The 20,017-nt window shown below is 48.5% G+C and overlaps 1 protein-coding gene across 1 annotated transcript in view; it reads left to right on the top strand.

The window, feature by feature from the left end:
- The first annotated feature begins 374 nt into the window (after positions 1–374).
- MAB21L3 (mab-21 like 3) overlaps positions 375–20,017 on the top strand; it is a 32,910-nt gene continuing 13,267 nt past the window's right edge. Inside the window, exons 1-3 of the mRNA XM_064143997.1 lie at positions 375–422; positions 4,148–4,288; positions 14,131–14,422. Of these exons, the coding sequence (XP_064000067.1) occupies positions 375–422; positions 4,148–4,288; positions 14,131–14,422 (481 nt within the window). The remainder of the gene's footprint in view (positions 423–4,147; positions 4,289–14,130; positions 14,423–20,017) is intronic.

Genomic DNA, 20,017 nt, shown 5'->3' on the forward strand with positions numbered 1-20,017 from the left:
TGAACAGCACTCCCAGCTGTGCCCCGAGACAGAGAGCAGCAGCTGGGATCTTTCTGGGTGCGCCTGCACGCGAGACCTGCCATTTCAAACTCATGGAGAGGAGTACTGAGGCTTGAACTTTGAAAACAGGAGTTGGAGCTAGTTGTCTAGAGCAGCTGGGCATCACCCTTCTGATTTGGAGCAGAAAAGATATCATTTGAGAAAGAATAGCCAGACTTCCTTGCTTCTCTCTCCTCTTCTTCATCCGCAGAGGAATTAGGTGACCTGCACTTCACAGGGCACCAAGGCTCACTGAGTGTCCCTCTACTTCTGCAGGCAGCTGAATGAGCGAAGAGTGAATTCACGCTTTAGAGAGCAGCGAAGATCATCTTGCCATGAAACCGTTCACAGATGAAGATGTAGAGATCTACATCCAGAGCAAGGTAAGGAAGGCTCTATCCATCCAGATTTTCTGTCTCACACGCTAGGTGTTGATTCCAAAGGGTGCCAAACTTGACAGTTAGTTTGCTCGCTTGCTGTCTTCACCTCAGAGGCAAGCTTGAGTGAAGTTTCATGAGAGCTGCATTTCCAATGAGATTTCCAGGTTTCTGTTGCAGAATGTTACCAGGGATCATCTCAGCTGCTAGCCTAATTTTTCAGTGTGCTCGGAGCTGGGGATCTTTAGCCTGGAGAAGAGAAGGCTCAGGGCTGACCTCATTGCTGTCTACAACTACCTGAAGGGAGGCTGTAGCCAGGTGGGGGTGGTCTCTTCTCTCAGGCAAGCAGCAAGAGAACAAGGGGACACAGTCTCAAGTTGTGCCTCTAGGGGAGGTCTAGGCTGGATGTGAGGAGGAAGTTGTTGGCAGAGAGAGTGATTGGCATTGGAATGGGCTGCCCAGGGAGGTGATGGAGTCGTCGTCCCTGCAGGTGTTGAAGCAAAGCCTGGATGGGGCAGTTAGTGCCATGGTGTAGTTGATTGGCCAGGGCTGGGTGCTAGGTTGGCCTGGATGATCTTGGAGGTCTCTTCCAACCTACTTGATTCTATGATTCAGATGTTCTGAATTTTTGCTCCTGGTCTGGAATTCCAGATGTGAGTCTAAGTGTTCCATCTAAGGAAAGATGTTTGCCTTTTCCCCATGCCCTGTGGTCTTAGCTTGCCAGAAACAAGCCCAAAACTACATATTGAATTGCCTCTAAGAAAGATGTGTGTGGAGCTTAGAGACAGATTATTGTTAGACTTCACCCATCCGTCTGTCACCTTGCTTTCTCTATATGCCATGACTGAAATAACATCTCATTAGCACATGCAGGCTGGGACTATATTTTCCATTTTGTGAGAGATTCCAGAAGGTTTTTTCCCCATTACGCAATGAAGTAAAGCAGAATAAAATCATGAATGGAAAAAAATTGCTGTCTAATAAAAGTAGCTCTAAGTGAGCCATAACAATTTCTTTTAAGGCTGACACGTTTTATCACGGTGCTTAGGTAGATCCTATTTTATAGTCCTGCTTTCCTCAACACAATGCAAGGCAGTAAAGTGAGAAATCATTTCAAAATGGAAAACAGTAATGATTCCTTTTCTGTACAGGATGAAATCCTCCAGTGCCACAAAAAGGGATGGTGAGAAAGGTTTGTTTTATCTATGGAAATGTTTTGGTGACAAGTAGGTGCAATTCAGAGTGGTCATGAGGAGGAAGTTGTTCAGCATGAGAGTGCTGAGAGGCTGGAATGGGTTGCACAGGGAGGTGGTTGAGGCCCCATGGCTGGAGGTGTTTAAGGCCAGGCTGGATGAGGCTGTGGCCAGCCTGCTGTAGGGTAGGGTGTCCCTGGGCATGGCAGGGGGGTTGGAATTAGATGATCCTTGTGATCTCTTCCAACCCTGACTGATTCTATGATTCTAATTCTGTGAGAGCTCTCATTTTTACCCATGTACTTTTTGTGCACTCTGCGTAAGTAGTTCTGGATGAATAAGTAATGAGGAATAGGTTTGTGAGCTTCATTAACAGTAGCTAAACCTCCTTCTCACTTTGGTAAATGTGTAAGGACCTTTCATGTCCTTTACTTGTGTGATTCCTTTGTTCCTACTGTTGAAAATTTCAACAGTTCCTACTGTTGAAAATCCTTGCTCAGATTTTGACCAACCCTTTATGCTCCATTCATCTTTAGTCCTAAGTGAAGATTCATGTTCATCCTACATTTTTCTGGGTTGTCCATAATTCACCTCAGCCCTTTGTGATGGTTTGGATGTTACCTGTCCCCCCCTCCCTCCCCCCCTACTTAAGAAGAAAATCACCCAGACTAGATTCAGCAGCTCTGGAAATTGATCAAGCTTTATATTTACAGCTTAGCACAGTATACAAGCAGGTATTTACTATATATATAGACATATACAAGTTAAAAAGGTAATAGAGAAACTCAGCAGCCCTCCCAGAAACCAGAGTCCCCAGGAAGGGCTCTCAACCACCCTTCCACCTTCATCCCACCCCTCTAACTTACCCCAGACTTTGCCTTACATTCAAAGATGAGTTTGGGAGGTCAGCCAGGCAGGTTAGGAAGCAGAAAGATTAGTTAGCAAGTTAGGGAGAAAAGTGCATGCTGCCAGAGCCCAGAGAGAGACTCTGTTATCTATGTTTGTGTTCTTGTTCTTATTCATCTCAGCAAGCCTATGAGTGCAGCAGACATCACCATTGTGTCCTTTTCACAGCCTATCATCTAATTCCTCTCACCAAAATATCCCAGCTAGGCTCAAACTAGCACACCATTCCAAGAGTCAAATCTTGCATTGAAATAATTTACAATAAATAATCATGTTACCAATTCTTGAACTGAGGAACTGTGCGTTAAGTCAAACAAACACCTAGTCCCCAGCCAGACTGGCTTTGGACAGATACTTTCTCACCATCTAGGAGTAGATTCTCATCTGTACTTCAGATATGAAGACAGTAAGGATACTTTTATCATATAATAAGGCCATCTAAATGCTGCCACATACACTTACAACTTCACTAGAGCACAGACAGCTCTTGGAACAGAGCATATCCTGGGTGGTTAGTATATGCAGGAGAATAACTGAAAATACACTATCAAATTGCTGAATCACAGAATCAGCCAGGTTGGAAGAGACCTCCAAGATCATTCAGTCCAACCTAGCACCCAGCCCTATCCAATCAACTAGACCATGGCACTAAGTGCCTCAGCCAGGCTTTGCTTCAACACCTCCAGGGACATTGACTCCACCACCTCCCAGGGCAGCCCATTCCAATGCCAATCACTCTCTCTGGCAACAACTTCCTCCTAACATCCAGCCTAGACCTCCCCTGGTGGCACAACTTGAGACTGTGTCCCCTTGTTCTCTTGCTGGTTGCCTGGGAGAAGAGGCCAACCCCACCTGGCTACAGCCTCCCTTCAGGTAGTTGCAGACAGCAATGAGGTCAGCCCTGAGCCTCCTCTTCTCCAGGCTGCACACCCCCAGCTCCCTCAGCCTCTCCTCACAGGGCTGTGTTCCAGGCCTCTCACCAGCTTCATTACCCTTCTCTGGACACATTCCAGTATCTCAGCATCTCTCTTGAACTGAGGAGCCCAGAACTGGACACAGCACTCAAGCTGTGGCCTGACCAGTGCAGAGTACAGGGGCAGAATAACCTCCCTTGTCCTACTGGCTACACTCCCCAATCCAGGCCAGGATGCCATTGGTCTCCTGCCAACCTGGGCACTGTAGCTGACTGATAATAATTTTTTCTTTGTAATGAACTCTTTCCCTGTCATCTGACAGTATTGGCATGGAAATATCAATTAATGCTTAGCAGTCTTTGGTGTTTACCAGCTCTGTCTTGTGGCCACGGGAATGGGCTGCCCAGGGAGGTGGTGGAGTCGCTGTCCCTGGAGGTGCTGAAGCAAAGCCTGGCTGAGGCACTTAGTGCCATGGTCTAGTTAATTGGCCAGGGCTGGGTACTAGGTTGGAGTGGATGATCTTGGAGGTCTCTTCCGACCTGGTTGATTCTATGATTCTGTGTGGTAAGTTGGTTGTAACAAAGAGAATGAGAAATGATCTTCCCAGGGCAGCACAGGCAGGAATGTTTCAGGAGGCCTTAAGCTGATTGTCTCTTTGCTGAGGGCAGCAAAGACTGGAGTTACCTGTAATTTGATGTGTCTTTCTTGGGGCCGACAGGTGGAACCGCGACATTGTCTGGTTTCCAAAGCAGTAGAGGAGGTGCAGAAAATCATCCAGCAGCTGACTGCAGAGATCAGCTATAAGGCCACGCGGTTCCAGGCTATCTCCAACTCTGGCATTCATAATGACAATATTAAGGTATGAACAAGAGCACTGATAAACTCTCAGGTGGCTTCTAGGTAATCAGTAAGTGATTTCTGCATTGTGTAAGTGTGGTATGGACAGGGACCTCACCCACAACACCACAGCTGGTGGCATGACACTTCACTGTGAAAGTACTGAGACAGGAGAATAGTGAAGAGGTGATTGGCTAGAATCAGCACAGCCTCACCAAGGGCAAATCCTGCCTGACAAACCTGGTGGCCTTCTATGAACAGGTCACAACATTAACAGATGAGGGGCAAGCAACTGAGGTCATTTATCTGGGCCTGAGCAAGGCCTTTGACACTGTCCCACACCACATCCTGGTCTCCAAGCTGGTGACACATGGGTTTGATGGGTGGACCACGAGATGGATAAAGAACTGGCTTGATGGCTGCACCCAAAGAGTGGCTGTCAATGGCTCCATGGCCAAGTGGAGGCCAGTGACAAATGGAGTCCCTCAGGGATCAGTCCTGGGACCAGTCTTGTTCAACATCTTTATCAGTGACATGGACAGAGGCATTGAGTGCAGCCTCAGCAAGTTTGCTGACGACACCAAGCTGTGTGGTGCAGCAGCCAGGCTGGAGGGAAGGGATCCATCCAGAGGGACCTGGACAGGCTGCAGAGGTGGGCACAAGCCAACCTCATGAGGATCAACAAGACCAAGGGTAAGGTCCCACATCTGGGTCAAGGCAATGCTAAGCACAAATCCAGGCTGGGCAGTGAGTGGCTGGAGAGCAGCCCTGAGGAGAGGGACTTGGGGGTGCTGCTGGTGGATGAGAAGCTCAACATGAGCCAGCAGTGTGCACTTGCAGCCCGCAGGGCGAACCAGAGCCTGGGCTGCATCAGGAGAAGTGTGGCCAGCAGAGCAAGGAAGGTTGAGCAGGTCGTCTACTGCATTCTGCTGAGACCCCACCTGGAGTACTGCATCCAGTTCTGGAGCCCCCATTGCAAGGACGAGGAGATGCTGGAGAGTGTCCAGACAACGGCCACAAGGGTGGTGAGAGGGCTGGAGCAGCTCGGCTATGAGGACAGACAGAGGGAGCTGGGGCTGTTGAGCCTGGAGAAGAGGAGGCTCCCAGGTGACCTTCTTGTGGCCTTCCAGGATCTGAAGGGGGCCTACAAAAAAGCTGGGGAGGGACTTTTGAGGCTCTCAGGGAGTGACAGGACTAGGGGGAATGGAGCAATGCTGGAGGTGGGGAGATTCAGAGCGAATATGAGGAGGAAGTTGTTGAGCATGAGAGTGGTGAGAGGCTGGAATGGGTTGCCCAGGGAGGTGGTTAAGGCCCCATGGCTGGAGGTGTTTAAGGCCAGGCTGGATGAGGCTGTGGGCAGCCTGCTCTAGGGTAGGGTGTCCCTGCCCATAGTAGAGGCATTGGAACTGGATGATCCTTGTGGTCCCTTCCAAACCTGACTGATTCTGTGATTCTCTACTTGTGGCTGCCTGAATCATGAGCACTTACGGACATCTTACAACTAGAGGAGCATCAGAGAGGGCTCTTTTTACAGCTGCTGCTTTTATGAAAAGCATCTATTGCCAGAGCTGTCAATCTGCAAGCAGAAGCCAAAGCTCTTTAGGAGGCAGAATGAAAAACTTGTGCAGCAGTAGCAAAAGATGCTTATGCCTTCCTAAACTATAACTCATATTTTTCACAGGTGGAAAACCTGTCAACTCACTTTAAAAAAAAATCAAAGCTCCTCTTTCTGCTGTGAATTTCACTAAGGTCTATCAGAAAAAATATTTTTTCTTGGTCATGGATTGGAACTTCTTTTTTTTTTTTTTTTCTGAGCAGAAATATGCTTATTAGTGGGAGAAATTGAGTGTGTTCTATTTTAGACCATCATATATTAAAATAGTGACATGCTGTCCCAGCTGTGACAGGAGACTGGTTATTTCTTGTGACTGATTCACACAGGAATGACTAGTATGAGAACAGAAGAAAAAAGTCCCAGCAGTGGCAACTGCAGATGAAAATGAACTAGTTCATCTGAGCCAGGTTCCATGCTCTGAACTATGTCAACCTTTGAATCAAAGAATCAATCAGGGTTGGAAGGAACCACGAGGATCATCTAGTTCCAACCCCACTGCCACGCCCAGGGACACCCTACCCTACAGCAGGCTGGCCACAGCCTCACCCAGCCTGGCCTTAAACACCTCCAGCCATGGGGCCTTAACCACCTCCCTGGGCAACCCATTCCAGCCTCCCACCACTCTCATGCTCAACAACTTCCTCCTCATGGGCACTCTGAATCTCCCCACCTCCAGCTTTGCTCCATTCCCCCATGTCCTGTCACTCCCTGAGAGCCTCAAAAGTCCCTCCCCAGCTTTTTTGTAGGCCCCCTTCAGATCCTGGAAGGCCACAAGAAGGTCACCTGGGAGCCTCCTCTTCTGCAGACTGAACAGCCCCAACTCTTTCAGCCTGTCCTCATAGCAGAGCTGCTCCAGCCCTCTGAGCATCCTCCTAGTCCTTCTCTGGACATGCTCCAGCATCAACATATCCCTCTTGTAATGGGGGCTCCAGAACTGGATGCAGTACTCCAGGTGGGGTTTCAGCAGAGCAGAGTAGAGGGAATTAGATAGCATTAGAATGCAACCAGTCACTGATCAAAACATAGCAAACATCTAAAAGCATGAGGTGACTTTTGCTGCTGGATGGGCACTGAGGTGGAGGCAGAATATAATCATCCAGTCTGCAATGTGGCTTTTGCTCCAGGAACTCCCCCACACATACTTGGATGTATATCTTTTCTGGAATTTCATGTATCCCAGGGCATGTGGACTGTGGATATGCCAGTAGGAATGACCACAGTGGTGTAAAACAGTGCCACATCCTGGTCCACGTGTTCCTTAGTGCCACAGTCTGCCATCCACCTCTCATACTGGAACAAACCTGCTTGGCTAATGAGGTCTGACAGGACCAGGGTCAGGGTTAAACTGCTGCTCTGGAGAACAAAGCAGAACAAAACCGAGGCAATCTATTCTGAGCAGTAATTTGATATTAGGGTAGGCTGAGCTGAACAACTTCTGCTTGGAAGAAAGCCTTGAACTGTATTTTCATTAAAAGTAATGGGTTTGTTATTCCTACTTAACTGAAACTTACTGATTCAAAGCTGTACATACTTGAGTCAGATTAAGAGAGGTTCGCCTTGCCCTCTACTCTGCCCTGTTAAGACCCTATCTTGGATACTCTGTTCAGTTTTGGGCTCCTCAGTTTGAGAGGGGCAGGGATCTGATGGAGAGAGTCCAGCAGACGATTAGGGGTCTGGAGGGCTGCCTTATGAGGAGAGGCTGAGGGACCTGGGGCTTTTTAGTCTGGAGGAAAGAAGACTTAGAGGGGATTCAATAAATGTTTATAAATATCTGAGTGCTGTTTGGGAAGGGAGGAACAGGCTCTGCTCACTTGCTCCCTGGGATAGGACAAGGAGCAGTGGGTGTAAGTTGCAGCACAGGAGGTTCTGCCTCAACACAAGGGGGAACTTCTTTCCTGTAAGGGTCACAGAGCACTGGAACAGGCTGCCCAGAGAGGCTGTGGAATCTCCTTCCCTGCAGACTTTCAAAGCCTGTCTAGATGTGTTTCTGTGTGATCTGTGTATGGTTCTGCTCTGGCAGGGGGGCTGGACTCAATGATCAGCTTGGGTCCCTTCCACGCCCTAACATCCTGTGAGCCTGTGAAACCACTGCTATAAATCTGTGCACTTCACACAAGGAGGGCCTGACTATCTTCATCCCCTAGGGATGGGGCAGCAGAGAACAGGTGTTGAAGAAAAGCCTGGCTGAGGCACTTAGTGCCATGGTCTAGTTGACTGGATAGGGCTGGGTGCTAGCCTGGCCTGGATGATCTTGGAGGTCTCTTCCAATCTGGTTGATTTTAAATGCATTCTATATGCAGGTTAATGAGAAGATGTTTTTTTCTTCTTGGGCCTCTTCTGCATCCGAAACAACAGAATCTTTAAACAGCATTGCTAACATAACCTAGAGGAGACTTGTGTCAAAGGAAAACCTGTGTATTAATTTTACTGTCTGGAATGTTTCCTTGTGTCAAAGGAAAACCTGTGTATTATTTTTCTGTGTGGAATTTTGCTGCTGACTCTCTGTTTTATTTTCCCCTGTCAGTTGAATCTGCAGTGGGTTTTCAGAACTCCTGGTTTAAAAGGAATTAGTTTAAAACAATTAGTACATAGTTTCTATGTTCTATACTGCTTGAGAAGCTACAAGCCCCCTTCTAAACATGCAGGCTTGAGTGGGGAATAGATAAGAAAAGTCTTTAGATATTCAGTGTTGCTGTGTAACATGGTGGGGAGGGGGGGGCAAAAATTCAATATCTTTAAAAACCTGGGAGAAAAAATGGGGAAAACTCCAGAATATTTTCTTGTTAACATTTTTAAGCATTTGTTTTAATTGTAGCCCACCATTTGTGCTGCTGTCCACAGTGCAGGGCTGATGAAAAAGCTGTGGAGGCTTTGGTAAGGTGTGATGAGATGGTTAGAGCCCAGAGTAGTTCCTAGAAGAGCACTGCCCAACACTGTTCAGCTCTGTAGTGGTGGGGGGAGGTGGGATTTTCCTCTAGCTGATGGCCTCAAAGGAAGCTTGCAGCTTTGCTCTCTGAACAAATGACATGGCACATGCTTTCTCTGTTCTGTGTACTTCTTGTTTCCTTCTCTGCTTCTCTCAGGATCAACCAGCTTTACTGGCCAAGTGGTCAGCTATGCTTCGGGGCAAGCGTCCATTCCACCCATCCATCCAGGTACAAAGCCTTCCTGTCACCTGCTGTCTGCCAGTCAGTGTGCCTGCTTCCTCCTCACCCACCACCTTCTTCAGACAGCTTCACCTGATCCTCTTGTGACTATTCCATCCCCTCTGCAAGGGACTTGCTTTTTTGCTTGTAATATAACCATTTTATCCCTACTCTAATGCTTCTACCTCCTTGGCATATCCTGAGCAGAACTACAGGAATGTATTTTGTTGGCCCAGCATAATGTAGGCAGGTTTTTAATACAACAAAATTGGCCAGCAGTTACACACCCCAGAATTTGATGCACCTCTTCAGAAGAAGACTCCCTGGGGGTCTCTGGCCTCCATATGATGTGCACATTGGTTGTGTGACAGAGCATAGGTGTGGGACTGGGATTTGTTAGGCTGAGAGGTTACCATCTACCCATCTTTAAAATGCCACCCCCAACCTTGTGGTTTCTGGTGGTGCCTGGTAAGCCCCAGCTGTAGGAGCCTTGTGACTTGTATTTCAAGGCACTCATGCAACACCCAACTGTAGAATCACGTTGGTTGGAAAAGAGCTTTAAGATCATGACTCTCATGATATTTTAGTGAGCAAGCTCAGGAAGTGTGGCATGGAAGAGCAGGCAGTGAGGTGGATTAGGAACTGATTACAAGATAGAGTTCAGAGGGTGGTGATCAACAGTGCCAGGTCCAGAATGAAGAGCTGTAACCAGTGGTGTCCTTCAGGGACCAGTGCTGGGACCAGTCCTCTTCAACATCTTCATCAATGACATTGATGAGGGCACAGACAGAGTCTGCTCAGCAAGTTTGCTGATGACACCAAGCTGGGAGGCTTGGCTGATCCAGCTGAAGGCTGTGTGGCCATCCAGAGAGACCTGGACAGACTGAGAGCTGGGCACAGAGGAACCAGATGAAGGTCAACAAGGACAAGTGCAGAGTCCTGCACCTGGGGAGGAATAATAAATTGCCCCAGTACAGGCTGGGAGGTGATCTGCTGGAGAGCAGCTCTGTGGAGAGGGACCTGGGAGTGCTGGTGGAGAACAAGTTAACCATGGCACAGCAATGTGCCCTTGTGGCCAAGAAGGCCAATGGCATCCTGGGGTGTATTAGGAGGAGTGTGTCCAGCAGATCAAGGGAGGTTCTCCTGCCCCTCTGCTCTGCCCTGGTGAGACCTCATCTTGAATCCTGTGTTCTGTTTTGGTCTCCCCAGTTGAAGAGGGACAGGGATCTGCTGGAAAGGGTCCAGCAGAGAGCTATGAGGATGATTAGGGCACTGGAGGGCATGGCTGATGAGGAGAGGTTCTGGGACCTGGGGCTTTTTAGTCTGGAGAAGAGAAGACTGAGAGGGGATTAAAGCAATGTTTATAAGTATCTGAGGGCTGGCCAGGAGTGGGGGGACAGGCTCTGCTCGCTTGCTGCCTGGGATAGGACAAGGAGCAATGGGTGTAAGTTGCAGCACAAGAGGTTCTGCCTCAACACAAGGGGGAACTTCTTTCCTGTAAGGGTCACAGAGCACTGGAACAGGCTCCCCAGAGAGGTTGTGGAGTCTCCTTCTCTGGAGCCTTTCGAGGCCTGTCTGGATGTGTTCCTCTGTGATCTGTGCTAGATTGTGTGGTCCTGCTGTGGCAGGGAGGTTGGACTCGATGCTCTCCTTGGGTCCCTTCCAACCCCTAACATCCTGTGATCATTGAGTCCAACTGTTAACATAACACCAGCACAGCCACTAAGTCGTGTCTGCACCCTTTTTTAACACCTCCAGGGATGCTGATACCAACCCTTCCCTTGGCAACCTGTTGAATGACTGATAACTCTTCCAGTAAAGAAACATCTGTGACTCTTTGCTTTAAAACCTGTTGTGTACAAGTCAGCACCTTGCTATAGGAAGGGATGGCTGTTTTTATCTGAACATAATGTAGCCAAGGCAATGAGATGAGCTGTAGCTGCATGAGAGCTGTTGTATCTTTTCTTCATGGAGCATTAGACCTTGTTCCTGAGGTGCTCACAGTTTTTCTCAGCCATACCAAACCTGACTTGTACAGGTCAGCTTGACCTGCAATTTGATGCTTCCACATTCCTCCTGCATTTAGGCAGTTTATGTTTGACAAAAGAAAGGCTGTCTTCTGTTTCCTCTGCCATTTCTGTGCCTCTTGCTGGCCATGTTTTGTATTTCAGATGTCTTGTCAAGGAGCATAGACCAGCTGCTCCCTGTGGGGAAAGGAGCTGGGAGGGGAGCATGAGAACATGGCAGCACCTGCCCTATGATCCCTGAATAGAGGCCCTAGGGAGAGCAGCTGGGGTCAGCCAAGATTCTGGATCATCAGGCAAGTTTGTGCTGATGAGGCAGGTCTAAGATCAAACCAGGAGCACTCATTGGTGTCAAGATCAGGCCCTGCAATTGTAACTGCAGTCAGATGCAGCCTACTGATCGCCAGGCAAGTCCAGAGTGGCCAGCTTGATCTGAAGTCAGAGGAAACAGGTACAAACCTGAACATGAGACATTCCATCTAAATTTGAGGAGTAGCTTCTTTGAGGGTGGTAGAGCACTGGAACAGTCTGCCCAGAGAGGCAGTGAAGTCTCCATTGTAGAGTCATTCAAAACCCACTTGTGCAACCTGCTCAAGGTCAGCCTGTTTTGCAGGGGTGTTGGACTAGAGAATTTCCAGAGATCTGTTCCAACCCTCACCATTCTCTGATTCTGTGACAACAAGGTCTATGGCCAGGCACAGGCATAGCTCTCACACAGCTGGAGACCAGCACTCCTATGATGTAGCCCAACATTGAACTGAAACAGAGGTCCTACGCCCACAGGCATAGGTAGAGTCCCCAGAAAGACTACTTAGGGCCATTAAATGTTGTTAGTGCCCTGAGGGCTCTGGCACTTTTAAATCAGCTAAGCTACCAGGAAGGCTAACAGAATGTGTTGGATTATTCCAGAAGAGGGACAAGTGAGCTTCATTCAGCTCCGGTGTGTCCACCCTGCAGCAACAGCTGTCACTTCACATCCTGCTCCTACCGCAGCTTCTCCTTGTTAATGCCAATGTAAGTTAGGCTCAGTAGCAAGTGGAGTTGAAAAGCTTCTGAGTCAACACAGTAAAAGTCTGAAAAGAGTTTGAACACCCTCACTGAATGTCCTCATCACCACATGCTTCCAAAGTAGTCTTTGGATGTGTCTAGCTAATCCCCTGGGTCAATAGGAAGGTTTCATGGTCTTGGTGTCACCTTATTCACTCTTTGCAAGTACTGATTCAGCGCTAGTTGTATTGGGCATGAGAAGAAACTTCTCAACTGAAAGGGTTCTCAAAGACTGGAACAGGCTCCCCAGTGAGGTTGAGTCGCCATCCATGGAGGTGTTAAAAAGACTCAGAGGTGTGGTGCTCGAGGCACATGGTTTAGCACCAGACTCACTAGAGTTAGATGGTGGTTGGATTTAATCGTCTTAAAGATCTATGAAAATGGTCATCCTCAAAAATAAGGCCAGTTACTGTCTTGAAACAGACCAGCTTCTGTGTTTAATACCCAGCAGTTACTATTTCCATCTTTACACTGTTGCTGTCTTCTGCTTAGCAGGAGATGCAACTTCACACTGTAGGGCTGGCCGAGAGTGCCACTGCCCATGGAGGCTTGGGCATGTCACGTCACTTGCCTCATGCCTCTGTCTTTTCAAAGGCAGTCATGCAGAGTGAAACATTTGTACAACTACCTGAAGGGAGGTTGTAGCCAAGTAGGGGTCAGTCTCTTCTCCCAGGGCTGGATGGGTGGGCAGAGGCCAATGGGATGAGATTTAACAAAGCCAAGTGCAGGCTTCTACACTTTGGCCACAACAATCCCAAGCAGCACTACAGGCTGGGGACAGACTGGCTGGAGAGCAGCCAGGCAGAAAGGGACCTGGGGGTACTGGTAGAGAGTAGCTGAAGATGAGCCAGCAGTGTGCCCAAGTGGCCAGGAGAGCCAATGGCATCCTGGTCTGGCTCACTATCAGTGTGGCCAGTAGGACAAGGGAGGTTATTCCGCCCCTCTACTAAGCACTGCTCAGGCCACACCTTGAGTGCTGTGTCCAGTTCTGGGCTCCTCCATTCAAGAGAGATGTTGAGATACTGGAATGTGTGCAGAGAAGGGTAATGAAGCTGGTGTGGGGCCTGGAACACAGCCCTGTGAGGAGAGGCTGAGGGAGCTGGGGGTGTGCAGCCTGGAGAAGAGGATGCTCAGAGGTGACCTCATTGCTGTCTCCAAGTACCTGAAGGGAGGCTGCAGCCAGGTGGGGGTTGGTCTCTTCTGCCAGGCAACCAGCAACAGAACAAGGGGACACAGTCTCAAGTTGTGCTGGGGGGAGGTCTGGGCTGGTTGTTGTGAGGAAGTTGTTGGCAGAGAGAGTGATTGGCATTGGAATGGGCTGCCCAGGGAGGTAGAGTCACCATCCCTGGATGTGTTGAAGCAAAGCCTGGCTGAGGCACTTAGTGCCATGGTCTAGATGATTGGATGGGACTGGGTGCTAGGTTGGCCTGGATGATCTTTGAGGTCTCTTCCAACCTGCTTGATTCTGTGATTCTATTCTATGATGAAATGAGTGGGCCAGAGCCTTGTTTTACTCGTAGCTGTAGGGGACTTTGCCAGAGATCAGAAAAATGCACTTTTTCCTTAGTTGCTACTGTTGAGTTCTAGGCTTAGCTCTAGTAGCTGTTCTGAGGTAGTAACTCCCATTATTCTGTTGCCTCTTGCTGGATTTCAATTCTTCCTCTTTGGTGCTCTCCCGCTCCTTGGAAGCTGCTGTTTGTTGCACCTCCTGCAGCTGTGCGCTACAAACAACAAGGAATAGGCAAAACCATGTCAGGTGTTATTGCAAATCAGTGAGCTTGCTTCTTGTCTTCTGTGGGCCATGGCTGTCACATCAGACTCCTAAGACAATTGTCCTTTAGTTTGTGTACCTCCAAAGAAACCCTCAGACAGGCATGCAGCTGGTCCTGGCTATGTTCAGTTGTTCCCACTGTACCATGGCTTTTCCTTCTCTCCAAAGCCCACACTTTTACCTGTACTTCCTTAGCTCTCTTTACTTCAGGCTCACAGATCTGCCCTTGTCTCCTCTCTCAATCTCTCTGAACTCTCCTAGGTCTTAGCACCCAGCCAATTCCTCATCACAGTCCCTCTGCGTGGCCTGACTGGCTACAGGGAATGCCAGGTACGGCACTGGCGTTATTACACCGTGCGTGGAGCCAAGCTCCTCTCCTCCGTGCGAGACCCTGAGGAGCTGCATCAGTGGCTGGAGGTGGAGCAGTTCTCAAAAAGCCTTCAGCAGTGGCACGAAAAGGATGTGAACGTCGAAGGTGATCTGGTTCCAGCCAAAGTCCTTATCGTCTTCCGGGAGCTGGTGGAGAAGTCAATTATCTCCTGTAACCTTTCCAGTGAGTTTGGTGGGGAGAGGTGTAAAGAGAACTGGTTGTCTTCTGCAGCTGAGAGAGGGGGAACCATCATGCACTGAGTTTTTGTTTAGCTCATGTGGTCAGAAGTTAAAAACCAGCAAACCTTTCCAAAGTGTGCTAGTTTGAGCCTAGCTGGGATGTTTTGGTGAGAAGAATTAGATGATAGGCTGTGAAAAGGAAACAGCGGTGATGTCTGCTGCACTCATAGGCTTGCTGAGATGAATAAGAACAAGAACACAAACATAGATAGCAGAGTTGCTCTCTGTCTCTGGGGCTTCATGAACTTCTCTTGAACTTATTGCCTGACTAATCCATCTGCCTGCTGATGCCCCAGACTCACCTTTGAACGTAAGGCAAAGTCTGGGGTAAGGTAGAGGAGTGGGAGGAAGGTGGAAGGGTGGTTGGGAGCCCCTCCTGGACACTCTGGTTTCTGGGAGGGCTGTTGTGTTTCTGTATTACTTTTTAACTTGTTTATTTCTGTCTGTAGCTGTAGATATTATAGATACTTGCTTGTGTATTGTGCTAAGTTGTAAGTATAAAGCTTCATTCAGTTTTCCAGAGAGGCTGAGTCTAGTCTGGGTGATTTTCTTAAGGGGGGGGGATGGGGATGGGGACAGGTAACACCCAAACCATCACACAAAGTCAAGGAGCATTTAGCCCCACTGCATTGATGCATGTAACCTGCACTGAAGATACAGTTAAGTGGTCAAACATTGGGATAGGCTGCCCAGGGAAATGGTGGAGTCACCATTCCTGGAGGTGCTCAAAGAACATGTGGACGTGGCACTTTTGAGACATGGATTAATGGGCATGGTGGAGTTGGGTAGATGGTTAGACTTGATCTTAGAGGTCTTTTCCAACCCTAATGATTCTATTAAGTAGTTCTTTGGCTCTTCATATCTGAGTCTGGAGAAGAGGAGGCTCCCAGGTGACCTTCTTGTGGCCTTTCAGGATCTGAAGGGGGCCTACAAAAAAGCTGGGGAGGGACTTTTCAGGATATCAGGTAGTGACAGGACTAGGGGGAATGGAGCAAAGCTGGAGGTGGGGAGATTCAGACTGGAGGTGGAGAGGAAGTTGTTGAGCATGAGAGTGTTGAGAGCTTGGAATGGGGTACCCAGGGAGGTGGATGAGGCACCATGCCTGGAGGTGTTTAAGGCCATGCTAGGTGAGGCTGTGGGCAGCCTGCTCTAGGGTAGGACATCCCTGGGCATGGCAGTGGGGTTGGAACTTGATGATCCTTGTGGTCCCTTCCAACCCTGATTGATTGTATGATTCTGTGATTCTATGAGATGTTGCTTCTTTCTTAAAAATTGGGGTGAGATGTCCATCAGCATCACCCTGACAGACCTACCAAGATGCAACTCTGATTTTCAGAACATTTAGAAGTTTGTTTGTGTGATGGTTTGGGTGTTACCTGCCCCCCCCCCCCCCCCCCCACTCTTATGAAAATCAGCCAGACTAGACTCAGCTGAGCTGGAAATTAGAACACAGCTTTACATTTACAGCTTAGCACAATATACAAGCAGCTATTTACAATCTATACAGCTATAGACAGAGATAGACAAGTTAAAAAGCAATACAGAAATACAACAGCCCTCCCAGAAAACAGATTCCCCCTCCTGGGATCACCTCCCAACCACCCTTCCACCTCCTTTCTACCCCTCTACCTTACCCCAGACTTTGCCTTACATTCAAGGTGAGTTTGGAGGATCAGCCAGGGGGGTTAGGAAGCAGAAGGATTAGTCACACAGACAACATGCTGGGGAGAAAATTGTAGGCAGCCAGAGCCAGAGAGCAACTGTGTTATCTACATTTGTGTTCTTGTTATCCATCTCAGCAAGCCTATGAGTGCAGCAGACATCACCATTGTTTCCTTTTCACAGCCTATCATCTAATTCCTCTCACTAAAATATGCCAGCTAGGCTCAAACTAGCACAGTCTGAGGAACAATTTTTTCTACTGCAGCACCTGAACTATGTCTACACTATTAAGGAAGAGAGTATAGGAAAATTTAATGCAGGACAGTTGCGTAAGTCTGAGGTGAAAGTGCTTGAAGAGTTGTGTAAGGCAGATAATGTTCTGGGGGATCATCTTGGAGGTATCTTCCAACCTGGTTCTGATTGTATGAAACCTTAACTGGTTGTGGCTTTCCAGCATGGTGTAGTGGGAACTAAGTAAAAGCAACAGAACAAGGGGACACAGTCTCAAGTTGTGCCGGGGGAGGTCTAGCCTGGATGTTAGGAGGAAGTTCTTGCCAGAGAGAGAGATTTGCATCCCTGGAGGTGTTGAAGCAAAGCCTGTCTGAGGCCCTTAGTGCCATGGTCTAGTTGACTGGATGGGCTTTGGTGCTCGGTTGGACTGGGTGATCTTGGAGTTCTCTCCCAACCTGGTTGATTCTATGATTCTACTTAAGCAAAGTTGGACAAGTAGTCTTTTCCCACTCCCCAGGCTCCACTAGTCCTGTTCAAAAGAACAGAACTCAGCAAGTTACCTTTCAGTAGCAGTGGTGATCCCTCCATGAGCAACCCCAAAGTGTTCATAGCTGCAACATCTGTAGCAAGATGCTGCCTTAACAGTTATCCTCAAGCTTAATTCTTAGCATCCTAGAGGCATGTGATACACTTCAGCTAACAAGCATTTGGATCAGTCCAAGCTGAATAGTCTGTATCCAACTTCTCATGTTAAGGTCCTGTGACAAGATCTAATCCAGATAGTGGTGACTTTTCTCATAGCATGTGCCTGATCCCATTTTATAATCAGGTTCCTTGCCTGGTGAATGTGGGGCAGGCTGTGCATGTAGTCTACCTGGACTGCAGCAAAGCCTTTGTCATCGTCTGCCACAAGAAGCTCCTGTCCAAGCTGACAGCTGGTGGCTTGGACAGATTCACTCTGATAGGGGTCAAAAGCTGCCTGGAGGGCTGGGCCCAGAGAATGGTGGTGAATGGTGCATCAGTAAGTTTGCAGATGACACCAATCTAGGAGCAGGTGTGGATCTGTTGGAGGGTAGGAGAGCTCTGCAGAGGGACCTTGCCAGGCTGGATGGGTGGGCAGAGACCAATGGGATGAGATCTAACAAGGCTAAGTGCAGGGTTCTGCCCTTTGGCCACAACAACCCCAAGCAGTGCTACAGGCTGGGGACAGAGTGGCTGGAGAGCAGCCAGGCAGAAAGGGACCTGGGGGTGCTGGTAGAGAGTAGCTGAAGATGAGGCAGCAGTGTGCCCAGGTGGCCAAGAGAGCCAATGGCATCCTGGCCTGGATCAGGAAGAGTGTGGCCAGTAGGACAAGGGAGGTTATTCTTGCCCTGCACTCAGCACTGGTCAGGTCACACCTTGAGTGCTGTGTCCAGTTCTGGCTCCTCAATTCAAGAGAGATGTTGAGATACTGGAATGTGTCTAGAGAGGGGTGACAAAGCTGGTGAGGGGCCTGGAGCACAGCCCTGTGAGGAGAGGCTAAGGGAGCTGGGGGTGTTTAGGCTGGAGAAGAGGAGGCTCAGGGGTGAGCTCATTGCTGTCTACAACTACCTGAATGGAGGCTGTAGCCAGGTGGGGCTTGGTCTCTTCTGCCATGCAAGCAGCAAGAGAACAAGGAGACACAGTCTCAAGTTGTGCTGGGGGAGGTCTAAGCTGGATGTTGTGAGGAAGTTGTTGGCAGAGAGAGTGATTGGCATTGGAATGGGCTGCCCAGGGAGGTGGCGGAGTCACTGTCCCTGGAGGTGTTGAAGCAAAGCCTGGCTGAGGCACTTAGTGCCATGGTCTAGTTGCTTGGCCAGGGCTGGGTGCTAGGTTGGCCTGGATGATCTTGGAGGTCTCTTCCAACCTGCTTGATTCTGTGATTCTGTGTTTCCAGGATGATTTTTCTCTGCAGCAGTCTGATGTGGGTCTCCTGTATCCCAAAGAAATGGGAGCCATTTCCACTCATCTGATAGCACACTGAATTTTAGTTACAGGAGGAAACATTTGAAGTCCAGCTCAGCTGCATCACTGCATTCTTCCAGGAAATATGTTTGTTATTACAGAAAGGTTGATGGCAATGAAATTCTGCCATTGAGGTTCACAGGAAAGAGCAGATGGAATAGGCTTGCATCTGAGGGTTTAGTTGTATGAAAGGGATTGTGCTAAAGTGAAAAACCTGATGCTGTGTCTAGCAGCAGTACCTCAAGTTGTAGAGCCACTACCAAGGGACCTGGGGAGCGACGTTTGGGCTGATGATTCAGCTGCCTGTTTTTTGTAAGGCCAGCTGGAAGGAAATTTACACAGAGGAGATGAGCTAAGATGGAATCAGGAGATGTAATTGCCATTTTTATTCCTTTCTGTGAAGACTGAACTTCACCACACAGCACAACTAAACTTACAGAAAAACTTCCCTGGTTTCTTTGCTTCCCTACTTTTGAACTCTTTGAGTGCCAGCAGAACCAGAGGTTTGAGGTGTCTCACTCTTCATGGGTGGAAAACCAGGAGCCCAATTCCAAAGCCAGGCTTGGAGATGCTGTGATTGTATTTAAATGCTGACACATCAGCTGCTCTAATACTTTTCAGGTGTTTGGGAGTCCTCCTGTGGGGCTTGAGAGCAGTATGGTTCTTGCTTTGGTGTCAGACCTGGCTCAACAGGTTTTTAATATGCAGATTTTACTGAGTGTTATCAAGTTCTCATTGGGAAGTGCTCCATTATTTGCAAGGTAATTCACCTCTGTGCTTCCTGGAGGAAGCTACCTGAAGGGAGGCTGTAGCCAGGTGGGGTTGGTCTCTTCTGCCAGACAAGCAGCGACAGAATCAAGGGGACACAGTCTCAAGTTGTGTCAGGGAGGTCTAGGCTGGATGTGAGGAGGAAGGTGTTGGCAGAGAGAGTGATTGACATTGGAATGGGCTGCCCAGGTTGGTGGTGGAGTCTCTGTCCCTGGAGGTGTTGAAGCAAAGCCTGCCTGAGGCACTTAGTGCCATGGTCTAGTTGATTGGACAGGGCTGGGTGCTAAGTTGGCCTGGATGATCTTGGAGGTCTCTTCCAACCTGCTTGAATTTATTATTCTCTTCTTTCACCAAGGAGACTTCTTTTGTCCAATCCCTACAGAACTTACTCTTTTTGCCAGTCCAAGCAGTTAGCCCTTTCTGTATGACTGCTTTGCACAACAGGGCATGAATTCCAGCATTGTCTTCTGTGGAATTGCATCTCCAGAAATAAAACTTTGGAATATTCCACAAAACATTCTGAATGACTGCCAATAGTAAGTCATTTGGTCTGAAGGAATAAGGTGATCTTTAGACATGTTCATCTGGTCCCTTCTAATTTGCAGTGGGCTCCTTGTTGAGCTGTGCCATTAGAGATATCAAGTTGTGCCAGTGGTCTATCTAGGCTGGTCCTAGGATTTAAGAGGACCCACAGATTGAAACAAAAGCAAGGTAACTGAGTATAAAATTGAATCAGAATCAACCAGGTTGGAAGAGACCTCCAAGATCCAATCTATCACCCAGCCCTGGCCAATCAACTACACCATGGCACTAAGTGCCTCAGACAGGCTTTGCTTCAACACCCCCAGGGACGGCAACTCCACCACCTCCCTGGGCAGCCCATTCCAATGCCAAT

Source organism: Pogoniulus pusillus, chromosome 5 (genome assembly GCF_015220805.1).
Source record: "Pogoniulus pusillus isolate bPogPus1 chromosome 5, bPogPus1.pri, whole genome shotgun sequence".
Lineage (NCBI taxonomy): Eukaryota > Metazoa > Chordata > Aves > Piciformes > Lybiidae > Pogoniulus > Pogoniulus pusillus.